Source organism: Marmota flaviventris, chromosome 1 (assembly GCF_047511675.1).
Source record: "Marmota flaviventris isolate mMarFla1 chromosome 1, mMarFla1.hap1, whole genome shotgun sequence".
Lineage (NCBI taxonomy): Eukaryota > Metazoa > Chordata > Mammalia > Rodentia > Sciuridae > Marmota > Marmota flaviventris.
Window position 1 is genome coordinate 164,447,631 of NC_092498.1, and position 18,470 is coordinate 164,466,100.

The 18,470-nt window shown below is 46.7% G+C and overlaps 1 protein-coding gene across 1 annotated transcript in view; it reads left to right on the forward strand.

Moving 5' to 3' along the window:
* Positions 1 to 9,901, forward strand: part of Colq (collagen like tail subunit of asymmetric acetylcholinesterase) — a 35,241-nt gene extending 25,340 nt beyond the window's left edge. Inside the window, exons 13-17 of the mRNA XM_071618567.1 lie at positions 2,319 to 2,458; positions 3,825 to 3,944; positions 4,343 to 4,463; positions 5,785 to 5,887; positions 8,410 to 9,901. Coding sequence (XP_071474668.1) covers positions 2,319 to 2,458; positions 3,825 to 3,944; positions 4,343 to 4,463; positions 5,785 to 5,887; positions 8,410 to 8,479 — 554 coding nt within the window. The 3' untranslated portion in view covers positions 8,480 to 9,901. The remainder of the gene's footprint in view (positions 1 to 2,318; positions 2,459 to 3,824; positions 3,945 to 4,342; positions 4,464 to 5,784; positions 5,888 to 8,409) is intronic.
* The last annotated feature ends 8,569 nt before the right edge of the window (positions 9,902 to 18,470 follow it).

Below are 18,470 nucleotides of genomic sequence, written 5' to 3' on the forward strand. Positions count from 1 at the left end.
AGGCTCAGGGAGTCAGGGTCTTTCCCCTGGGGTCTCCTTCTCCAGCTGCAACTGCTTCCTTGTGGTCCTGACCAGATCTGTCCCCTGGGTTCATTTTGTCTCCCGCCCTTCTGGGATCTATGAACTTGACTACCCTGTTCCTGGCTGCCCCAGAGGCTACACAGCTAAAGCTGTTCTCCAAAGCTCCCATTTCCCTATATGTATTCTCTTCTCAGTCCCACAATTTTTTCTTTTCTCTCTTTTGGTTGGATGCCTCTTGCTCTAGCACTTTGCTGGAGGATGACTTCTAGCATTTTCCAGAGGCTGCATCTATTCATTCAATCATCAAACATGCACCACGTTCCTACCAAATGTCAAGCCCTGGTGGATGAGAACACTCACCAGACTTGCCCTTGTGGGGCTTACATTCTAGCGGAGAAGATAATGTTTGATCTAATAAACTTACAATATATAGAATTACCAGTGATAAGTGTTATGAAGAATAGATGAAAGCCAGGCATGGTGGCCCACACCTGTAATCCCAGCAGCTCAGGAGGCTGAGGTAGGAGGATCTCAAGTTCAAAGCCAGCCTCAGCAATTCAGCAAGACTCCAAGCAAGTCAGTGAGACCCTGTCTCTAAATAAAATACAAAAAAGGGCTGGGGATGTGGCTCAGTGGTTAAGTGCCCCTGGGTCCAATCCCCAGTACCCCCTCCCCCAAAAAATAGATGTAAGGAACAAAGAAATTGTCTCAGTTGAACATGAGAATGTAAAGACTCAAGACAGCTGTCCCTGAGGAAATAATGTTTGACCCCAGATCAGAAGGGAGTTAGGAAGCACCTAGGGCCAGAGAGGGAGGGAGGGATGAGGAGGGAGAGGGTCTGGGGGTGGGGTGAATAGCCTGTGCAAATACAGTTTCCCTGTACCGGCTGTTTCTTGGTCCTGGTGTACACTGGAACCATCTTGAGAGCTTTTAAAATTATGGGTGGCTCAGTGGTAAAGTGGTTACTTAGCATGCATGAACCTAGTGCCATGAGGCACATTGTGTTCAACCCCCAGTACTGAAAAATATATGTGTTTGTGTTTGTGTTAATTTCTATTCTTAGAAGTCTTTGTAGAGCTGCTGTGGGTGTGGCCTGAACATCAGGGTCTTTAAAAACCAAGGTGAGTTGGGCACAGTGGTGCACGCCTGTAATCCCAGCAGCTTGGGAGGATGAGGCTGGAGGATTGCAAGTTCAAAGCCAGCCTCAACAATTTAGCAAGGCCATAAGCAACTCAGTGAGACTCTGCCTCCAAATAAAATATAAATATAAAATATAAAAAAGAAGCTGGGGATGTGACTCAGTGGTTAAGTGCCCCTGGGTTCAATCCCCAGTACAAAACAAAACAAAACAAAAAAAAAACATGAAATCAGGCATCGTGGTAGGTGCAGGAGGCCTAGGTGGGAGAGTCACTTATGTTCAGAAGTTCCAGACCAGTCCTGGCAACATAGTTAAAACCTGTCTCAAAAGAAAAAAAAAAAAAAATCTTTTCAGGGTATGTCCTGACTTCTCAGTACAAATGTTCCATTTTCTTCCAGGGGAAACAAACCCACATTCAGAAATTCCTATGTAATCATCTTATATAAAAGAGGACAATTAGCATATAGTGCACATCTTTAACCCTAGCTACTTGGGAGGCTGAAGCAGGAAGATGACAAGTTCAAGGCCAACCTGGGCAACTTAGCAAGACCCTGTCTCAAAATAAAATGACAAAGGACTGGGGATATAGCTCAGTGGCAGAGTGTTTGCCTAGCATGCATGATGCCCTGGGTTCAATCTCCAATGCTTCCAAAAAAAATTGTAAGAAGAAAATTAAAAAGCAATAAAAGTTATCCATCTGTAAAAAATAACATGTTCATCTTTAAGAAGTTCCCTATAAATAATAGTCTAAACAAATAGTTCACTGTTTTTCTCCAACAAAGAAATCCTTGGTTACACAGTAGCTGTCTTTTGGTTCAGCCTCTAAGTATCACTGTCAGGGCCCTAGATCCCAAGAGCCCCTTGTCTTTCCTGTATATTGGCTTCTCATCCTTGTTACTTCATGGTTGCAATATGGCTGCTTCAAGTTATCTTGTCTGTCTTCAAGACAGGAATAAGAGAGAAGGTATATCTCTCAGCAGCCCTTTTTTCTCCTTTGCATCTTGGATCAAAATCATCCCTTTGAACTTCTCTCTCAGGCCCACCCTGAAATGCTTTGGATTTCAACCTCCTTTCTGTTGTTTAGGTTGCTCATATCTTCCTGGGTTGTTCAGTTTTCTCTTTCTTGGCTCTAGTAACATAACAATCTATTGCTTCCTAGGACAACTTGTAATGGGACCCAAAGGGGAGCGAGGATATCCTGGGCCCCCAGGAAGATGTCTTTGTGGACCCTCTGTGAATGTGAATAACCCTTCCTACGGGGAATCCATGTATGGGCCCAGCTCCCTGCGAGTTCCTGTGGTAAGGCTTCTGGGTAAAGTCTGGGAGGTTATCCATGAGAACCTGATCCTCTCAGGGCCTGCAAAATCCTTTTAGTAAATTTTTTTTCCCCCATTACACTGGGCACTCACTCATAGGGAATCACAAAATAACAGAAAATCAAAAGAAGAAAACCATATTTTCCATTTTGTTATTGGACCATTTGGGGGTATTTTCTTTGCTTTAAAAAAATAATGGCTTTGAGGCCAGACACAGTGGCTCAGGAGGCTGAGGCAGGAGGATTGCGAGTTCAAAGCCAGCCTCAGCATTCTAGTGAGGCCCTATGCCACTCAGTGAGACCCTGCCTCAAAATAAAAAAAATAAAAAAGGGCTGAGGATGTGGCTCAGTGGTTCAGTGCCCCTGGGTTCAGTACCCAGCACCAATAAATAAGTAAACAAACAAAATAGCTTTGATATGGTTCAGATTATATTGTACAAAAATGTTCTGCTCTAGTTCTCAGTTGAAGTCCCACATTTTCATACTCTATATAAATATCATTCTTATAAAACATTTCAAATAAATACAAAAGCAGAAAAAAATAATGTAACGAATCCCAGGAAATAAGGATCAACTCATGGCCATCCACATTTCCTTGTTTTCTCTTTATACCTACTCTCAAATACCTACCCTTGGATGATGATGTTGATTATTATTATTATTTATTATTAATTACTTTTTTTTTTTTTTACCAGGGATTGAACCCAGGGGCACTTAACCACTCAGCCCCATCCCCAGCCTTATTTGTATTTTATTTAGAGACAGGGTCTCACTGAGTTGTTTAGGGTCTTACTAATTTGCTGAGGCTGGCTTTGAACTCGCCATCCTCCTGCCTCAGCCTCCGGAGCTGCTGGGATTACAGGCATGCGCCACCACAATCAGCCCCTTGGATCATTTTGAAGTGAATGGATATCCATTGATGCACACTCACCCCTCCATCATGTCACTGGGCTGTGATTTATTTAACCAGTGCCACTGATAGGGTGCTCCTGACCTTTTCACTAATGAAAATAATACTGCAATGAGCATCTTTGGTTATGATCATTTTGTTAAGCATCATTTCCAGATGTGGAACTACTTAACTATATAGGACATCACCTCTTCATCTGAGTCTTGGGAACATCTAAAAAGGTTAAATCATGGCATTTATTCTAATTTCAAACTCAGACATTAGGAACTGGATTGGGAATGGGACATTCCTCCGGAGTCAGAAGGAATACGACAGCGGGCTGCACAGCCCCCTTCCCACGGCCAACCAGCCATGCACAGAGATTCTGTTTGCTCCTCCAGCTCTTCCTGGCCCCCTGGAGAAGTGTTTCCTGGAATCCTCACCAGTGTGTTCTCTGGCAGATTTTTGTGGTCAACAACCAGGAGGAACTCGAGAGGCTGAACACTCAGAACGCCATTGCCTTCCGCAGAGACCAGAGATCTCTGTACTTCAAGGACAGCCTTGGCTGGCTTCCCATCCAGGTACCCCAAAGCAGACCCCTCAGGACACCCCCCAACTCAGGACAGGTAAAACATCCATTAAAGGAAGGACCTAGACAGAGCTCCTGCAGTCTGTCTCCACGACAGTCCTTCCCTGAGCATCCCCGTGTTTTCCCATTCCCCATCAAAGCTCCGCTCTGAGGCAAGAGCCCCCAACCCTGTCCAGTCCCTGTACCCCCAGAATGCTACCTCATTAGAGCTGCCAGAGTTCAGGGCAAGCAACGGGAAGAGGACCTTCCCCACCTCCAGGAGGAAGCTAAGGAATGCCCCTGCCATGGTCCCTGCACCCAGAGCATCTGTCCCCAGTGTACTGACCTCCCTGCCCAATGGCTGCCTGGGTGTGCCACCCCATGGTTAATGTTGTGTGTTTCTTTGGCCAGCTGACCCCTTTCTACCCTGTGGATTCCACTATAGACCAGCGTGGCACCTGTGGGGATGGGGTTCTGCAGCCTGGGGAGGAGTGTGACGACGGGAACCAGGACGTGGGTGACGACTGCATCAGTAAGTGGGGGCCCCGCCCAGGAGGACCTGAGACCAGGAAAGCCAGGGGGTGGGGGTCAAGGCCAGCCCTGGATACTAGCTGCAGCAGTTTGGGACAATTCTAGAGATAGAGAGGGTATGTATGGACTGCCTCGGGGACCTCCCTCCTGATTTCAGGCCAAATGTTGATTCTTCCGCTACCTGAGCTCAGTGTTATCAAGGTCTTGCTCCCAGAGAGGACTTCCTTGCCCCGGGCTTTCTCCCAATCTTACTCCTTGGCAAAAACCACAAAAAGATAAAGGTACAGCTGGGCGTGGTGGTGCAGGTCTGTAATCCCAGCAGCTGGGGAGTCTGAGGCAGGAGGATTGTGAGTTCAAAGCCAGCCTCCGCAAAAGCAAGGCATTAAGCAACTCTGTGTGACTCTGTCTCTAAGTAAAATACAAAATAGGGCTGGGGATGTGGCTCAGTGGTTAAGCACCCCTGGGTTCAATCCCTGGTACCAAAAAATAAGAAAATAAAATAAAATAAAAATAAAGGTGGTGGTCTTTCACTTTGTATGCAGAAGTGAGAGGTCCTAGGGAGTCAGCCATGGATTTAAAAGAGGATCCCTTGCCTGGGCAGAGCTCCAGTAGGAAACTGGGCCATCCAGAGCCACTGTCAGGTTTATGGGATGGCCCTGAGCATGGGAACTCTAGGGTTTGTTTTTATTTATTTCACTTTATTTTTTAAAATCAAGCAACAAAAGAGGGTGTGAGGTAGCTAGCATGGTTTTCCAAGGCAGAACAGAGTTTGAACGCAGGTTCGGATTGCTCCTGAGCTCAGAGAGGAGGCCACACTCAGTGATGATGGGCCACGTGCAGCTGTCAACTTCATTTCCTCTGCTGAGAGGGGCATAATGTGCTGACGGTTCAAACCTTAAGAGATTCTGTGAGTCGAGGTATTCGTGGTTTGTCCCTATGCAGTAAGAGTCTGGCAGGCATTCATTGAATCCCTTCATGACTTGGTTTGCTTGGGGACAGACCTGGGGCACGAGGATATAAAGTTGTGGTCCTGGCCCTCAGGAAGCTCAGGGGAGGGACGACAGCATAGAGTGGTGAAGGTGCACCGAGGGGCGGGTACAGAGGAGGGGATGCTTCCAGTCTCTCCTTGTGGCTGCACTGTCCCCTGACAACCCCAGGATGTCAGCTGCGAGGGTGCTGGCTTTGCCTGGAGTCCCTTCTGCCTCTGAACAGATTGGTTCTCAAGCCCTTGCAGTGCTCTGGGGGGGGGGGGGGGGGGACCTTTGAGGCAAGCCTGTCACACCCTGCCCTTTCTCAGGGCTACACTTCCTGTGTCCCCTCAGGTTGTCACCGGGCCTACTGTGGAGATGGTCACCGGCACGAGGGCGTGGAGGACTGTGACGGCTCCGACTTTGGCTACCTGACATGCGAGACCTATCTCCCTGGGTAGGGAAGGCTTTACCCTGGTTTTGTTTGTTTTTACCGGGAATTGAACCCAGGGACACTTTACCACTGAGCTACATCCCCCAACCCCTTTTAATATTTTATTTAGAGACAGTTGCTTAGTCTCTCACTAAGTTGCTGAGCCTGGCTTTGAATTTGCAATCCTCCTGCCTCAGCCTCCAGAGCTGCTGGGATTACAGGCGTGCACCACCGCACCTGGCTTTATGTGCTATTAAGACAAACTCCTCCTGCCTTGACCTCCCCTCCTTCACCCACCTTTCCTTCACACATATTTTTTAAGTGCCTCTCATGTTTCTGGTCCTTTCTAGGCACGGAGGTGAGGTGATGAATAACACAGAACATGGTCCCGACTCACCTGGAGCTTTCTGTTCAATGGGGAGACAGGCAATCAGCACCCAATGTCCATACTTCCTCTCAGTCAGAGCAGCCTGCAGGCCCTGAAGCTGAGCCAGGGCAGACACAGTCACCAGCTCTATCCTGGGTCCAGAGAGAATCCCTAAGTCAGCTGGTAATCCCTGGTGGTTACTATGGCCACATCCATCTCCTGGGTGGGCAGTGGCCTTGGGGGGAAGCCCAATGGAAGGTAGAAATGCCAGGGGATTTCCAAGCATCTTCTTATCAATACAACCAAAATTCCCTGGAATAATCTGCCTTTGGGTGCAGGCCTTTGCACCCAAGTGAAATCAGGCCAACATTGATATCTAATTTTGCTAATTTATGGCACCTCCGAGAAAATATTCCCTTCAAGGACCCTGATAGTTATTTCTGAGACTCTCCATCAGTTTTTCTCAATGCTCAGTACAAGTGCAGTAGTGTCTTGGCCTCTACATTGACATCTCCCAAGCCACCTGAGGGCCACTGGCCCTGTGAGGTGCTGATTCCCTGTCCAGAATGTAGCCTTCTGGTGCAGAACCAGAGCTGTAGAATGTTCTAGAGAAAATAGAGAGACCATTCCCTCCCCCCAAATCCACGTTCTGGTCTTCCCTGTGCTCCAGAGTGGATCCACTTTTCCTTAGATTTCTTAGATCCCTTGTGAATCCGATCTCTTCAGCTTTTACCTCCAGTCCTTTTCATCTTATAGGTTTGGGCTCAGGCCCTCAGCAGGACTGGGGAACAGACACCATGTCTGTCTCTCTATTGCCTCCGTTCTTCTCTCTTTCAAGGGGGTTTCCTTAACACCACCCTCCAAACACATACCAGCATAGTCAACCAGGTCAGGGGAATTACTCACCTATAGTCACCCCCGGCCTGCAAGCCTTGGCCAGGACCTCACTACAAATATGTGTCTGTGTACAATGCCTACTTCCTGAAACAAGGAAGGCTTCTAATAGGCACCTGCCAGAAAATTGGCAGGGCTGAGCTATTTGATGGCTCCGTGGAGACAATTAAGGGTAGACAATAAGGCCGCACTTGGTGGCACAACGCCTGTAATCCCAGAGGCTGGGAAAGCTGATGCAAGAGGATCTCGAGTTCAAAGCCAGTCTCAGCAAGTCATCAAGCCCTGGTCTCTAAATAAAATGAAAAAAAGGGCTGTGGATGTGGCTCAGTGGTTAAGCACCCCTGGGTTCAATCCTGGTACCCTCCTCCACTAAAAAAAAAAAATGCAGACTTTCAGACATGGAGTTCAGGTGGAGCAGAGCCCAGGGTACTGTGGCTATTTCCCTCATCCCTAGAAGCCTCAGAGGGATAGTTCTGAATGTATGTATCATGTATAAGACAATGTGTTGGGATTATCACTTGGTTTTACAGAGGTATAGACTGCCCTGTCCAATATGGCATCCCTCAAAAATGTGGCTATTCAAGTGTAAAATAGTTAGAATTAGGCCGGGTGTGATGGTGCACGCCTGTAATCCCAGCAGTTCGGGAGGCTGAAGCAGGAGGATCTCAAGTTCAAAGCCAGCCTCAGCAACTTAGTGAGGCGCTAAGCAACTCAGTGAGACCCTGTCTCTAAACAAAATACAAAGTAGGACTGGGGATGTGGCTCAGCGATCGAGTGCCCCTGAATTCAATCCCCAGTAAAAATAAAATAAAATAAAGGGCTGGGTACGTGGTTCAATGGTTAAGCACCTCTGGGGTCAATCCCTGGTACAAAATTAAGTTTTAAATTCAGTTTGGTCACAGCAGCCATCTCTTAAGAACTCAATAGCCACATCTGGCCAGTACAGGCATTTTGGACGTGTGTATCTTCAGTACCATGGGCCTCATGAATGGCACTGGGACCCCTTCAGGACTTGAGGATGCTTGTCCTGCCACCCTAGTCGCTCAGATGAGGCTCAAGGCAAAAAAAAAAAAAAAAGTCCAGAGACCCGACTCAACTCCTCCAATCCCTGCAACCCAAAGAAAAATGGAAATATTTTCATAGAAACCCTGGCCTTTGGTACAGTGGCGAAGGAGCTGCTTTTTGAGGTAGCCTTCTAGAACACAGCTTTGCTCTCAGATCTGGGCAGGAGCTTGCCTGCCCACTGTCCCGTGTCTGCCCTGACCTGTGTCTTTGCCTTCCTCAGGTCATATGGAGACCTGCGGTGCACCCAGTACTGTTACATCGACTCCACACCCTGCCGCTACTTCACATGAGGGGTGTGAGGAACAGGTGGGCTGCAGCCCACAGAACTGGCAGCAGCTTCCTCAACCCCTGTCAAGTTGGCCTTGCGCTCTCCTGGGCCAGTGTCCACCAACTTTTGTGTGACAAAAACAAGGATGAATTCTCGCTGCTAAGACGTGTTTTTGACTCTGTCTGACTGGAAGAATTTAGGACCACTGCATCCTGTCTTAATCCAAAGTACCAGAAAACTTTCTACATGCCCACCCTGGGAACTGTTCCCTGCCTCTACCATCTGGCCTAAGAGCCAGCTAAAATGCCCTTTCTCTTCTGGATTGTCGTTGGCACAGGCCGTGGACTTGGCTTAGCACTGTTAGACTCATGTAAACCTGCAGGGCTGTTTTAGTTTGTTGGGAGCTGATTTGGGAAGTCTAGTGTATAGGCTTCTTGGTCTCTTGGACCTCCAGACACACAGGTGTTCTTAGCTGGGCAGCCAGTTGTCAGGTCTCTCAAAGGCCTGAGAACCACACAGCAGTGAAGTGGACATGTTCTCTCATTGTGGCTCACAGCTTTGGACCCCGCCAGGGACTCTTCATCTGGTCAGAGGACAACCCGGCTTCATGTGGAAATGGCTCCCCCAGGAAGAGACCCAACTGTGAAAAAGTACTGAGAATGCCACAAAACCCATGCTCACCTTTGCACTGCCCACTCAGGAAATGACCCCTGAGCAGAGGGTGGAGGCTCAGCTGAGTCACTTGCCTGCAAACAACAGCAGAGCAGTGGCCTCTCTCTTCTTGATGTTTCCCACAGCGGGATTCTTAAGAGATTCAAAATCCCTGCCCATCTTGATCTTGTGGCTTTCTGTACTTTGACCTCTGTCTTGCAAGGAGTGCCCCTCATTTCCATTTCCTGTTCAGGAGACTCACTCCATAACTCCACACACCTGGGAAGATGTTGGTGTTTCCGTGTCCTTAGGCATATACAGTCCTGGCCTTCCCCATCTAGGGTCCCATTGCAAGGACACTCTCAGCAGACTGTTTCTATCCTGAGGTGCATCTCCTCACTTCCTGCTGACTCTTGGGGTTCCCTTTGACTCCCCTTTTGTAACTGCATTGTGCACATCCTTGTCCTCCTGTCTGTGTGCCTGCACTCTTCACTTTTCTATAGAATCCTTAGTCCTGCCTGTCTGTGAGCCACTTCTCATGGCTGTATTTCCTGAAGAGGGCTTGGGTTTATCAGGGAAAGACATCACCAGGATTTCCCCTCTTATTTCCAGAAGGAGGGACACACCCCACACCCTGAGCTTTTGTACAAAGCTTTTCAATGAACCTGAGTCTTAAGGACTCAGCAAGCAGAAACTGTGGCCCAGCAGGTCATCTGGGTGGTCTGTGGTGACATTATCCCAAAGATGGTGTCCTCCAAGGCAGGAGCATTGATCAGCTAGTTCCCTGGGTCTCTGGGACAAGTCTTGGGGATGGGGAGGAGGGGGAATGTTGCTTGCATGGACATCCTGGGACTTCCAGATGAGAGATCAAGAAATAAAGGCATGACGGGTGTGGTGGCACATGTGGGTAATCCCAGCAAGTCAGGAGGCTGAGACAGGAGGATCACAAGTTCGAGACCAGAATCAGCAACTTAGCAAGGCCCTAAGCAACTTAGACCCTGTCTCAAATTAAAAATTAAAAGGGCTGGGGATGTGGCTCAGTGGTTGAACCCCTGGGTTCAATCCCCGGTGCCCAAAACAGCAACAATAATAATTTAAAAAATAAAAATAATAAGAAAGAGAGAAAGAAAGAAAAAGCAAAGAAAGCAAGCAAGCGGATTCCTCACCATGGCTCACTCTTCCTTGGGAGGATGAGGCCAGCATTTCAATATTGCTGGCTAGAATGAGGAGCCCGAACTCAGTTGTGCTTCCTGGATTCTACGGAAGGTTCTGGAATATGAAAGCATTCCAGCTTCCTCATGCTCAACAGGAGGAGGTAGTAGGACCTGCCAAAGGTCACAGAGTCCAGTCTTGCTAGCCCAGGCTTCTCTCTAATCTTGCTTTAGGACCTTGTTTGACATGGGTGGAGATCTAGAACTACCCCGAGATCTGGCCAAGAGGGACCCTGCCCTGGGTCCCACACCTTGGAGGGCAGCATTCCTACCTTCTCTGACCTGACCCTCCCCAGGGGGTGGGGAGTCCATGGGGCCAAGGTGGCATGCCCGCTAGAGCTTGCACACTCTCCAGGTTCCCAGGAAAACACAATTCCCTGCCCAAGATGTCCTGAGCCTGCACCCTCCTCCTCCCTGTGTCTGTCCTCCTGAGTGTGGCCAGTGCACACCTCTAAGTCTGAGGAGTGGCCAAAGAAAAGCCATTCATAAGGATTAGATGGAGGTTGGGGTTTCCATGGGTGCACATGAAGTCCCTCTCAATGTGGATGGGCGAGGGAGGTCAGGCTGGGGCCTGGCCCCTGCTTTCCTAGTGCTTTCATGGTGTCAGGGACTCTGTAGAATCTAAATAGGCCATATACATGGTCTTTATGAAAGTATATTTGTTGAGGTAAACAGAACAAATTTAAATAATTGTTTGATTATGATGTGAATATTTAGGTATTTGGAATACAGGTGTTCATTTCACTCTTCTCTGGAACCCAAAATATTAGGGGTGGGCCTATCTCCAGTTATTTCAAGGGAGGGTTTTTGAAAGTCTCAGGACAAAAAAAGTATTCAAAATTACATGTTTAGCTGAGTGCGGTGGCGCACGCCTGTAATCCCAGCAGCTCAGGAGGCTGAGACAGGAGGATTGTGAGTTCAAAGCCAGCCCCAGAAACTTAGAGAGTCCCTAAGCAACTAGCAAGACCCTGTCTCTAAATAAAATATAAAAAAGGGGCTGGGGATGTGGCTCAGTGGTTAAGTACCCCTTGGTTCAATCCCTGGTACCCCCCCCAAATTACATATTTAAAAATGTATATAAAAATAGTAATTCAGTGCCTTTGGCATTCTGAAATGGAAAAATGAGAGAGATCACAGGAGACAGGTGGCCCCCACCAGCCCGTCCTTGAAATGCTAACTCGGTGATGGAGGAAATAGGTTCCCCTTGAACAGAAATAAGTGCATCACAAAGGGGCACTTGTAAATAGGCTAGGCATTCAAGAGCTCACCTGTGCCAGCTAAATGTTTCCCAAGATAACTTTGGGTACATTACTTCTCATAGCTTAAATTTCCACACCTGAAAGAGACTTTAGAAAAGTTCTTCCAACTCTTAATGGCTAGTGAATTTGGACTCCGCCCTCTAGCTCTGACAGGGTAATCCCTAGGAGTGGTGATGGACCCCCTGTTATGGTTTAGATGTAGTGTTCCTCAAAAGCTCATGTGTGAGACAATGCAAGAAGATTTGGAGGAGAAATGATTGGGTCATAGCCTTAACCTAATCACTAAATTGATCCTGATGGAATTAACTGAGTGGGAACTGGAGGCGGGTGGGGTGTGGCAGGAGGAAGTGGTTCATTGGGGGCCTGGCTTTGGGGTATGTACTTGTATCTGGCCAATGGAATCTCTCTCTCTCTCAGTTTTGTCTGATCACCATGTGAGCTGCTTCCCCATGCCACACTCTTCTGCCATGATGTCCTTCCTCACCTTGAGCCCCAAAGAATGGAGCCGGCTGTCCATAGACTGAGACCTCTGAAACTGTGAGCCCTCTAATAAACTCTTCCTCCTTTACAATCATTCTGGTCAGGTCCTTTAGTCCCAGTGGCAAAAAAAGCTGACTAAAACACCCCCTCAGGCTGAGCCTGTTACATAAAATGGCTGAAAATGTAGGACGGTCTCCAGAGAAGTGGTCAGGAACCAAATGAGGCCATGCCAGGGTAGTATTGATGGGCTCATACAACTTAAAAGCCCAGTGAGAGGTGGAGATCAAGCATGGTTCAATGAAGGCTCCCATTTCACGGCCCTGCTGTCTTCAATGCTTTTTGGATCTCTTCTATTCATCTGATCCTTAGTGTGTGGTCATGGGCTGACTATGGCAATTTCAAGAGTACGTCTGAACCCTACGATAACCGCAGAAAACCTCTATTCCATTGGTTCTCAAGAAATTCTTTTCCAGAAGTTCCCAGTAAATCTTGCCTTGCGCTTCCTTGGCCTGTTTTGGTTCTCATGCTCATTTTCTGAATTGGCAGGAAAACGTACCTGCTGATGGAATTACAGCTAAGTTCTGGAACCCATGGCACCCAAGGTTATAATTTCTCTTAGCCTATCCACTGGATATTCTGCAGAAGCAGAAGCTGCAAGGGGAAGGAATGATTACTGGACTGAATATTGGGGACAAAAAGAAGGGAAGGGATGCTGAATTAACATAATGTCCATTACGGCTGCGACCTGCATGGCTGAACCCCCAGAAACCCACGAGGGGCAATGGGAGATTAAGAAAAACAGTGACCCAGAGCTGGATCCACACATTTATTATACAGGTTTTATCATCAAAAGGTTATCTGTGAGAGAGTTTCTGCAAAGCAGGCAGGCTGGAGGTCACAGCGCTGATGAGACATTGTGATTATCTGGCTATGCTCAGAATCCTCTAACCCTGGGAGCCAGTGTCTGAGTTCAGAGTGACCACTGGTTGGCATTGCCATAGCAACTGGGCAATATTAACCTGTACTTTTGCACAGGGAGAGCCCAGCCCAAGCGCACCACAACCATGAGGCGTTCAGACACCTTGTTCCACATCCCTACATTAGAATGGTCGTCTCTGTTTTGCTTCTCCTTTTGGCAGGAATAAATGCTGAGGCCCTTGGGACACATATTTGGGAAGACTTCTCACACCCAGTAAGCTCATGATTAATTCTGACAGCTCCACTCAGAGAGGCTGACTCTCAGAGGGTGCCATAGGTCAAGAAAGGTGTGGTATCGCTTATGAAAAAAGAAGAAGATTCAAATACCACTTTTATGTTTGAAGCATGGTTCTGTTACTGACCCATAATTTAATTGTCTTGCAGAGTTAACTTCTCTGGGTCTCTGTATTCTTATCTATAAACTAGGAGTCATAGTATCATATTCCAAGGTTGTAATAAATTGCTGACACCTAGAAACTGTTTTGGAAGTGTTAGATTTTATCTGTGTCACTATTATATTTTAGTGGCTATGAATACCCGGGGATATTTTTCATTCCCTTTTGAAGCTACTTACATGAGCTCACTTTTTAAATTTTATTTTTTTGGTACTGGGGTTTTAACCCAAGGCTTCTTAACCACTGAGCCACATCCTCAGCCCTTTTTATATTTTATCTAGAGACAGGGTCTTGCTAAATTGCTTAGGGCCTTGCTAAGTTGCTGAGGCTGGGTTTGAACTCATGATCCCCCTGCCTCAGCCTCCCGAGCTGCTGGGATTACAGGCATGCTTCTCCAATGAGGACATAGCTTGCCTTATCACTCTCCCTCCTATCACCCCAGTTCTTCTAGATTGGGCTTTTGGTGTTCCAGCCCATAACAATACCATACTCCACCATATGGCCCACCTGCATGCTACTCTCCATCCTTGATCACCTCAGATGGGACACTGAAGGCAGAAATCACAGTCTTGGGTCATCACTTGGGGTTCACCAGTGGGAACCAAGTGGCCCTCAGCCTTATGGGTCATCAGAATCATGTGGAGGGCCTGTCACATCACTGTCCACCCCCCCCTCCCATCACCGTTTTGCTTCAGTAGATCCAGGGTGGGACCTGACAATTTGCATTTTTAACAAGATCCCAGAAAATCCTGATATTGCTTGATCCAGGATTATAATTTAAGAGCCACTGCTGAGGGGGAGATAACTCATCTGAGAGCAATGACAGATGAGATGGAAGGAACAAGGGACAAACCCTGGAGCTTTGGGTGGGTGGCTTTTGATGCTTCTCCTTTAGAGCAGTGGAGACTATTGCCCCTTCCCTGGAATCTATTGGTCTGCTATGACCGATAGGATGTGACACTGTGTGACTTCCCAGGTGTCTTGGATTTTTTGCTGCTTCAACTAAAAGAAAAAAAAAAAAATTTAAGGAGGGAAAGTTTATTTGGGGGCTTGTGGTTTCAGAGGTCTCAGTCCATAGACAGCAGGCTCCATACCCAAGGGCTCCAGGTGAGGCAGAACTTCATAGCCGAAGAGTGTGGCAGAGGGAAGCAGCTCACATCGTGATCAGGAAGCAGAGAGAGACTCCACTCTCCAGAGACAAATAGAGACCCCTATCTGCCTTCAGTTACCACTCAATCCCATCAGATGATTAATTCACTAATTGGGTTAAGGCTGTCATAACCCAATTATTTCTCTAAACCTTATATTATCTCACACATGAGCTTTTGGGGGACACCTCACATCCAAACCATAACACCAGGCTAGGTCATAACAGGCCAAGCAGCTTCTCAGAACACCTGTTTCAGAGGAAGCCGATGTATGGAAGAAGGCCAGTTACCATGAGATGGCCAAGCTGTAGAGGTTATGTAGGGTGTGGCTGATGGTCCCAGAGGAGTTTATTTCTAGCCATCCCCAACCAGGTGCCAGACACATGAATGAAATCAGCTTGGAGCCCTGAGTTCAACCCATCTGCCTGCTGAGTACCAGAGTAACCTCCGTTGAAGCCATAAGGAACCGAATTGCCTAGCCAACCTGGGTCCCAATTCTAACCAACTGATTCCATGTAATAGAATGCTAATTGTTTTAACCCACCAAGTTTTGGGGTACTTTGTTACTTAGTCATAGATAACTAGAATAGTGTTTGGGGCAAGAGAGGATAGGAGGGAAGCAAACTATGAACAGCAAATAGAGGGAAGCAAACTATGAACAGCAAATAGAGGGAAGGGCCTAGAGAAACCATTGGCTTGCATTTGGCGCCATCTGCAGGAACCATGAGTAGAAATCTACCACCCACTGGGACTTTCCATCAGTGCCAGAGCTGGGAGGTCCTTTGGAGATCCAACCTCCAAGAATTCTCCCTGAGCAATGGGAAAGAGATATGGGATATGTAGACACCACAGATTGGTTGCTTTAATAGCCCAATTCTTCTCACTTCCACATTTTAAGAAGGAAAAGTTTATTTGGGGGCTTTCAAATGCACGTGCAATCTCCCTACAGAAAGTGAGCAGCTGTGACAGAAATGTCAGTTTCTGCAGAGAAAAAGTTTAGCTTTGCCAACTGATGCATTCAGATTAGATTACCCTGGGATCCTCTTGAAAAGCAGATTTTCATTCTGGATCTAGGATGGGTCCTGAGGTTCTGCATTTCTAAGTTCCAGGTGACACACTGCTAGTCCCACCACACGGTGAGTAGCAAGGGTTTAGATTAAAGTGAGACAGTGCTACATTGTTGTTGATTTTAAAAATCATTTAAAATAAATAAGCAGCAAATCTTTTTCTAACCTTCCCAAGTTTCTGCTGTCATGTCCTCATCTTAGTGAGATTGGAGCAATCTCATTCCTGCCCAAACCAGAATATTTTGGGGGCAGCTGGTTCTGCCTCCTGGAAAAGAGTATGGCTTCCTTTTTGTCTTATTGTAAAGGCTGCCGTCTGCACCAGTGTCTATGCTTTGACTTCTTGCTGCCCTTGAAGGAGACTCTCGCACCTTTGCAGCAAGCTCTGTCTCAACATTTGGATAGGCATAAATTTGAATTTCATTTCTCAGTCTCTGCTACCTGATGAGAAAAGTTTTATCCAATGCAAGTAAGTGGTCCATTTTCCCTACCATACCCCATTCACCCAGGAATCTCAATGGCTCTGTTTATTCCCTCATTTGATGCCAAAACCATTAAAATGAAATTTACCCCTAAACAAACAAACAAAAATGCACATACAACTTCTTCCAACAACCAGGGGAAAAGGGTGTTTCCTATCCCTTGGCCCCATGGCTTGTTTTAGTCAATTACATGTCAGCGATTGCAGTCAAGACCAGAACATAGCTAAGCCCAGTCTAAATTGCAATCCACCAACTTGTGAGCAAAATAAATGCTTATCTTTTTAAGCCATTGTGTTTTGGGACGGTCTGTGACATACCATTTTGGCAGCGATGGTTAAGCAGGATAAAGCTCCTCAGGTAATCAATATCTACTACCACTTTCTCACTGAGATAGTCTATTTGCACCTGTGAGCATGGGTACCAATGCACCACAAGTAGCAGAAGGCTCCTAAACTATTCTCTTAACTCATAATTTTATTCTGTCCAAACTCACTGAATACCCATTGGAGACACCATAGAGAATTAAAAAATATGGTCAGTGAAGCCCTCTAGTCTGGGCTTTTCTTTGGTGGAATACTTTTTTTTTTTCCTCTGTTGATATGGTATATCGCTCCCAACCAGGAATTTATAGTCAAGCAGGAGAGTCAAGACCCCAAGGCAGATTTGGGTACTGCTGAAGTGTAAGTGTAGAAGCGAATCTGGAGGGCAGGCTCACTCCCAGCTGAATGTTAACTGGAGGCCCAGAGAGAGAGACATACAGACAGAGACAGAAAAAGATAACATTCCAGGTAGAAGGAATTTGGTGTACTAAACTGCCTAGAGAATAAGCTTGGGATTCAGTTTAACTCTTGCCTGCCTGGTTCTCAGCCCCCAAGCTAAGCCTGATTTTCCAGACTGAGTAAAGTGGCCTTAGATGCCATGGGGCTTGCTAAAGTTACCCTTCAGTTTTGAACTTCATACTTTTTGCTTGTTAATTTTTTTATTTAATATACAAATAAATTTATACATATTATGGGGCACTAAATTATTTGAATAAATTAAGCAAACTCTTAGAATAAATTAAATTAATTGGTAAAAACAGAACCTTGGTCACCCAAGCTGTTAAGCTTGGTCATGCTTGAATCTCACAGCTATAAGATCCTGAGGGGGGCTGGGGATGTGGCTCAAGCGGTAGCACGCTCGCCTGGCATGCGTGCGGCCCGGGTTCGATCCTCAGCACCACATACAAACAAAGATGTTGTGTCCACCGAAAACTAAAAAAATATATATATATATTAAAATTCTCTCTCAAAAAAAAAAAAAAAAAAGAACCTGCATCCTCAAGTTTATATCAAGGCCCACACCACAGCCAGTGGTGATGCAGGACAAAACAGGAGTCTGTCCCACGGGGGTGCAGGTCTCTGCCTGGTGCTGGGGCAGTTTTAAGTGCCATCTGTGAGCACTAGCCTGGTAATAGCTGAGATGCCTGAGGTTGCAGGATCAGTGGTGGAGGTAGTCCCTTGGCCACCAAGGGTGCTGTTAAGCTGGGTGGCACCTGAGTCTCATAGCCAGAGACCTGCATGGTCTTAGGAAGGCAGGTGATCTCCAGGCTCACTCAAGCTGGAACTGCTGAAGCCTAATCCTGGATGTATACTGCAGACCACAGGTCCCTGCCTAAAGATCCTAAAGCTAATCCAGAGCTCAGACAAAACCCTGTTACCTTTCATGCCTTTTCCCTAGCAGATGGGAGTCGAGCTCAGGGCTCTGTTGCCTGAAGTTGGGACAGGGGTGGTGGAGTCGATCTCTGTCACCTAGCCTAAAGCAGATCCCCCAGTTCAGCTCACAGGTTTTGGCCTGGTGGTAAGGGTCACAGGGCCTTGCCCAGCATTGAGCTTCACCATGATGGGCCTAGTGCTGGGTTTCAAGAGCAGGGCCTGAATTTAATTTTCTCTCCCACCCTCAAGCAAGAGGCAACGGGAGTGACCTGGGCAGCTTTTTCTTTCCTGTCTTCTTCAATGGTCTTTTTGTTTTGTTAAACTAAGAGCCGGCACTATGGTCTGATTTTCTTGGCTCTTATGCTAATAGTTTAGTGCATTGTTCAACTTGATATCGGTGGGGAAAGATTGCAGGAGGCTCTTCCTCAATCACCATCAAATTCTGCCCCCCTGAACTTTTAAACTCTGCCTTTTAAAAACTGAAGTTCATCCTTCAGTTTTGAATGTCACACTTTTTAAAAAATGAAAGTGTACTTCATATTCACCAAATTAAAAAGGAACCAATTTAGCCAACTAGGCTTTAAGTACAAAGAATTCTTAAAAGAACCTTATATTACTTATTCTATGAAGGAAACAAAAAACATGAAGACA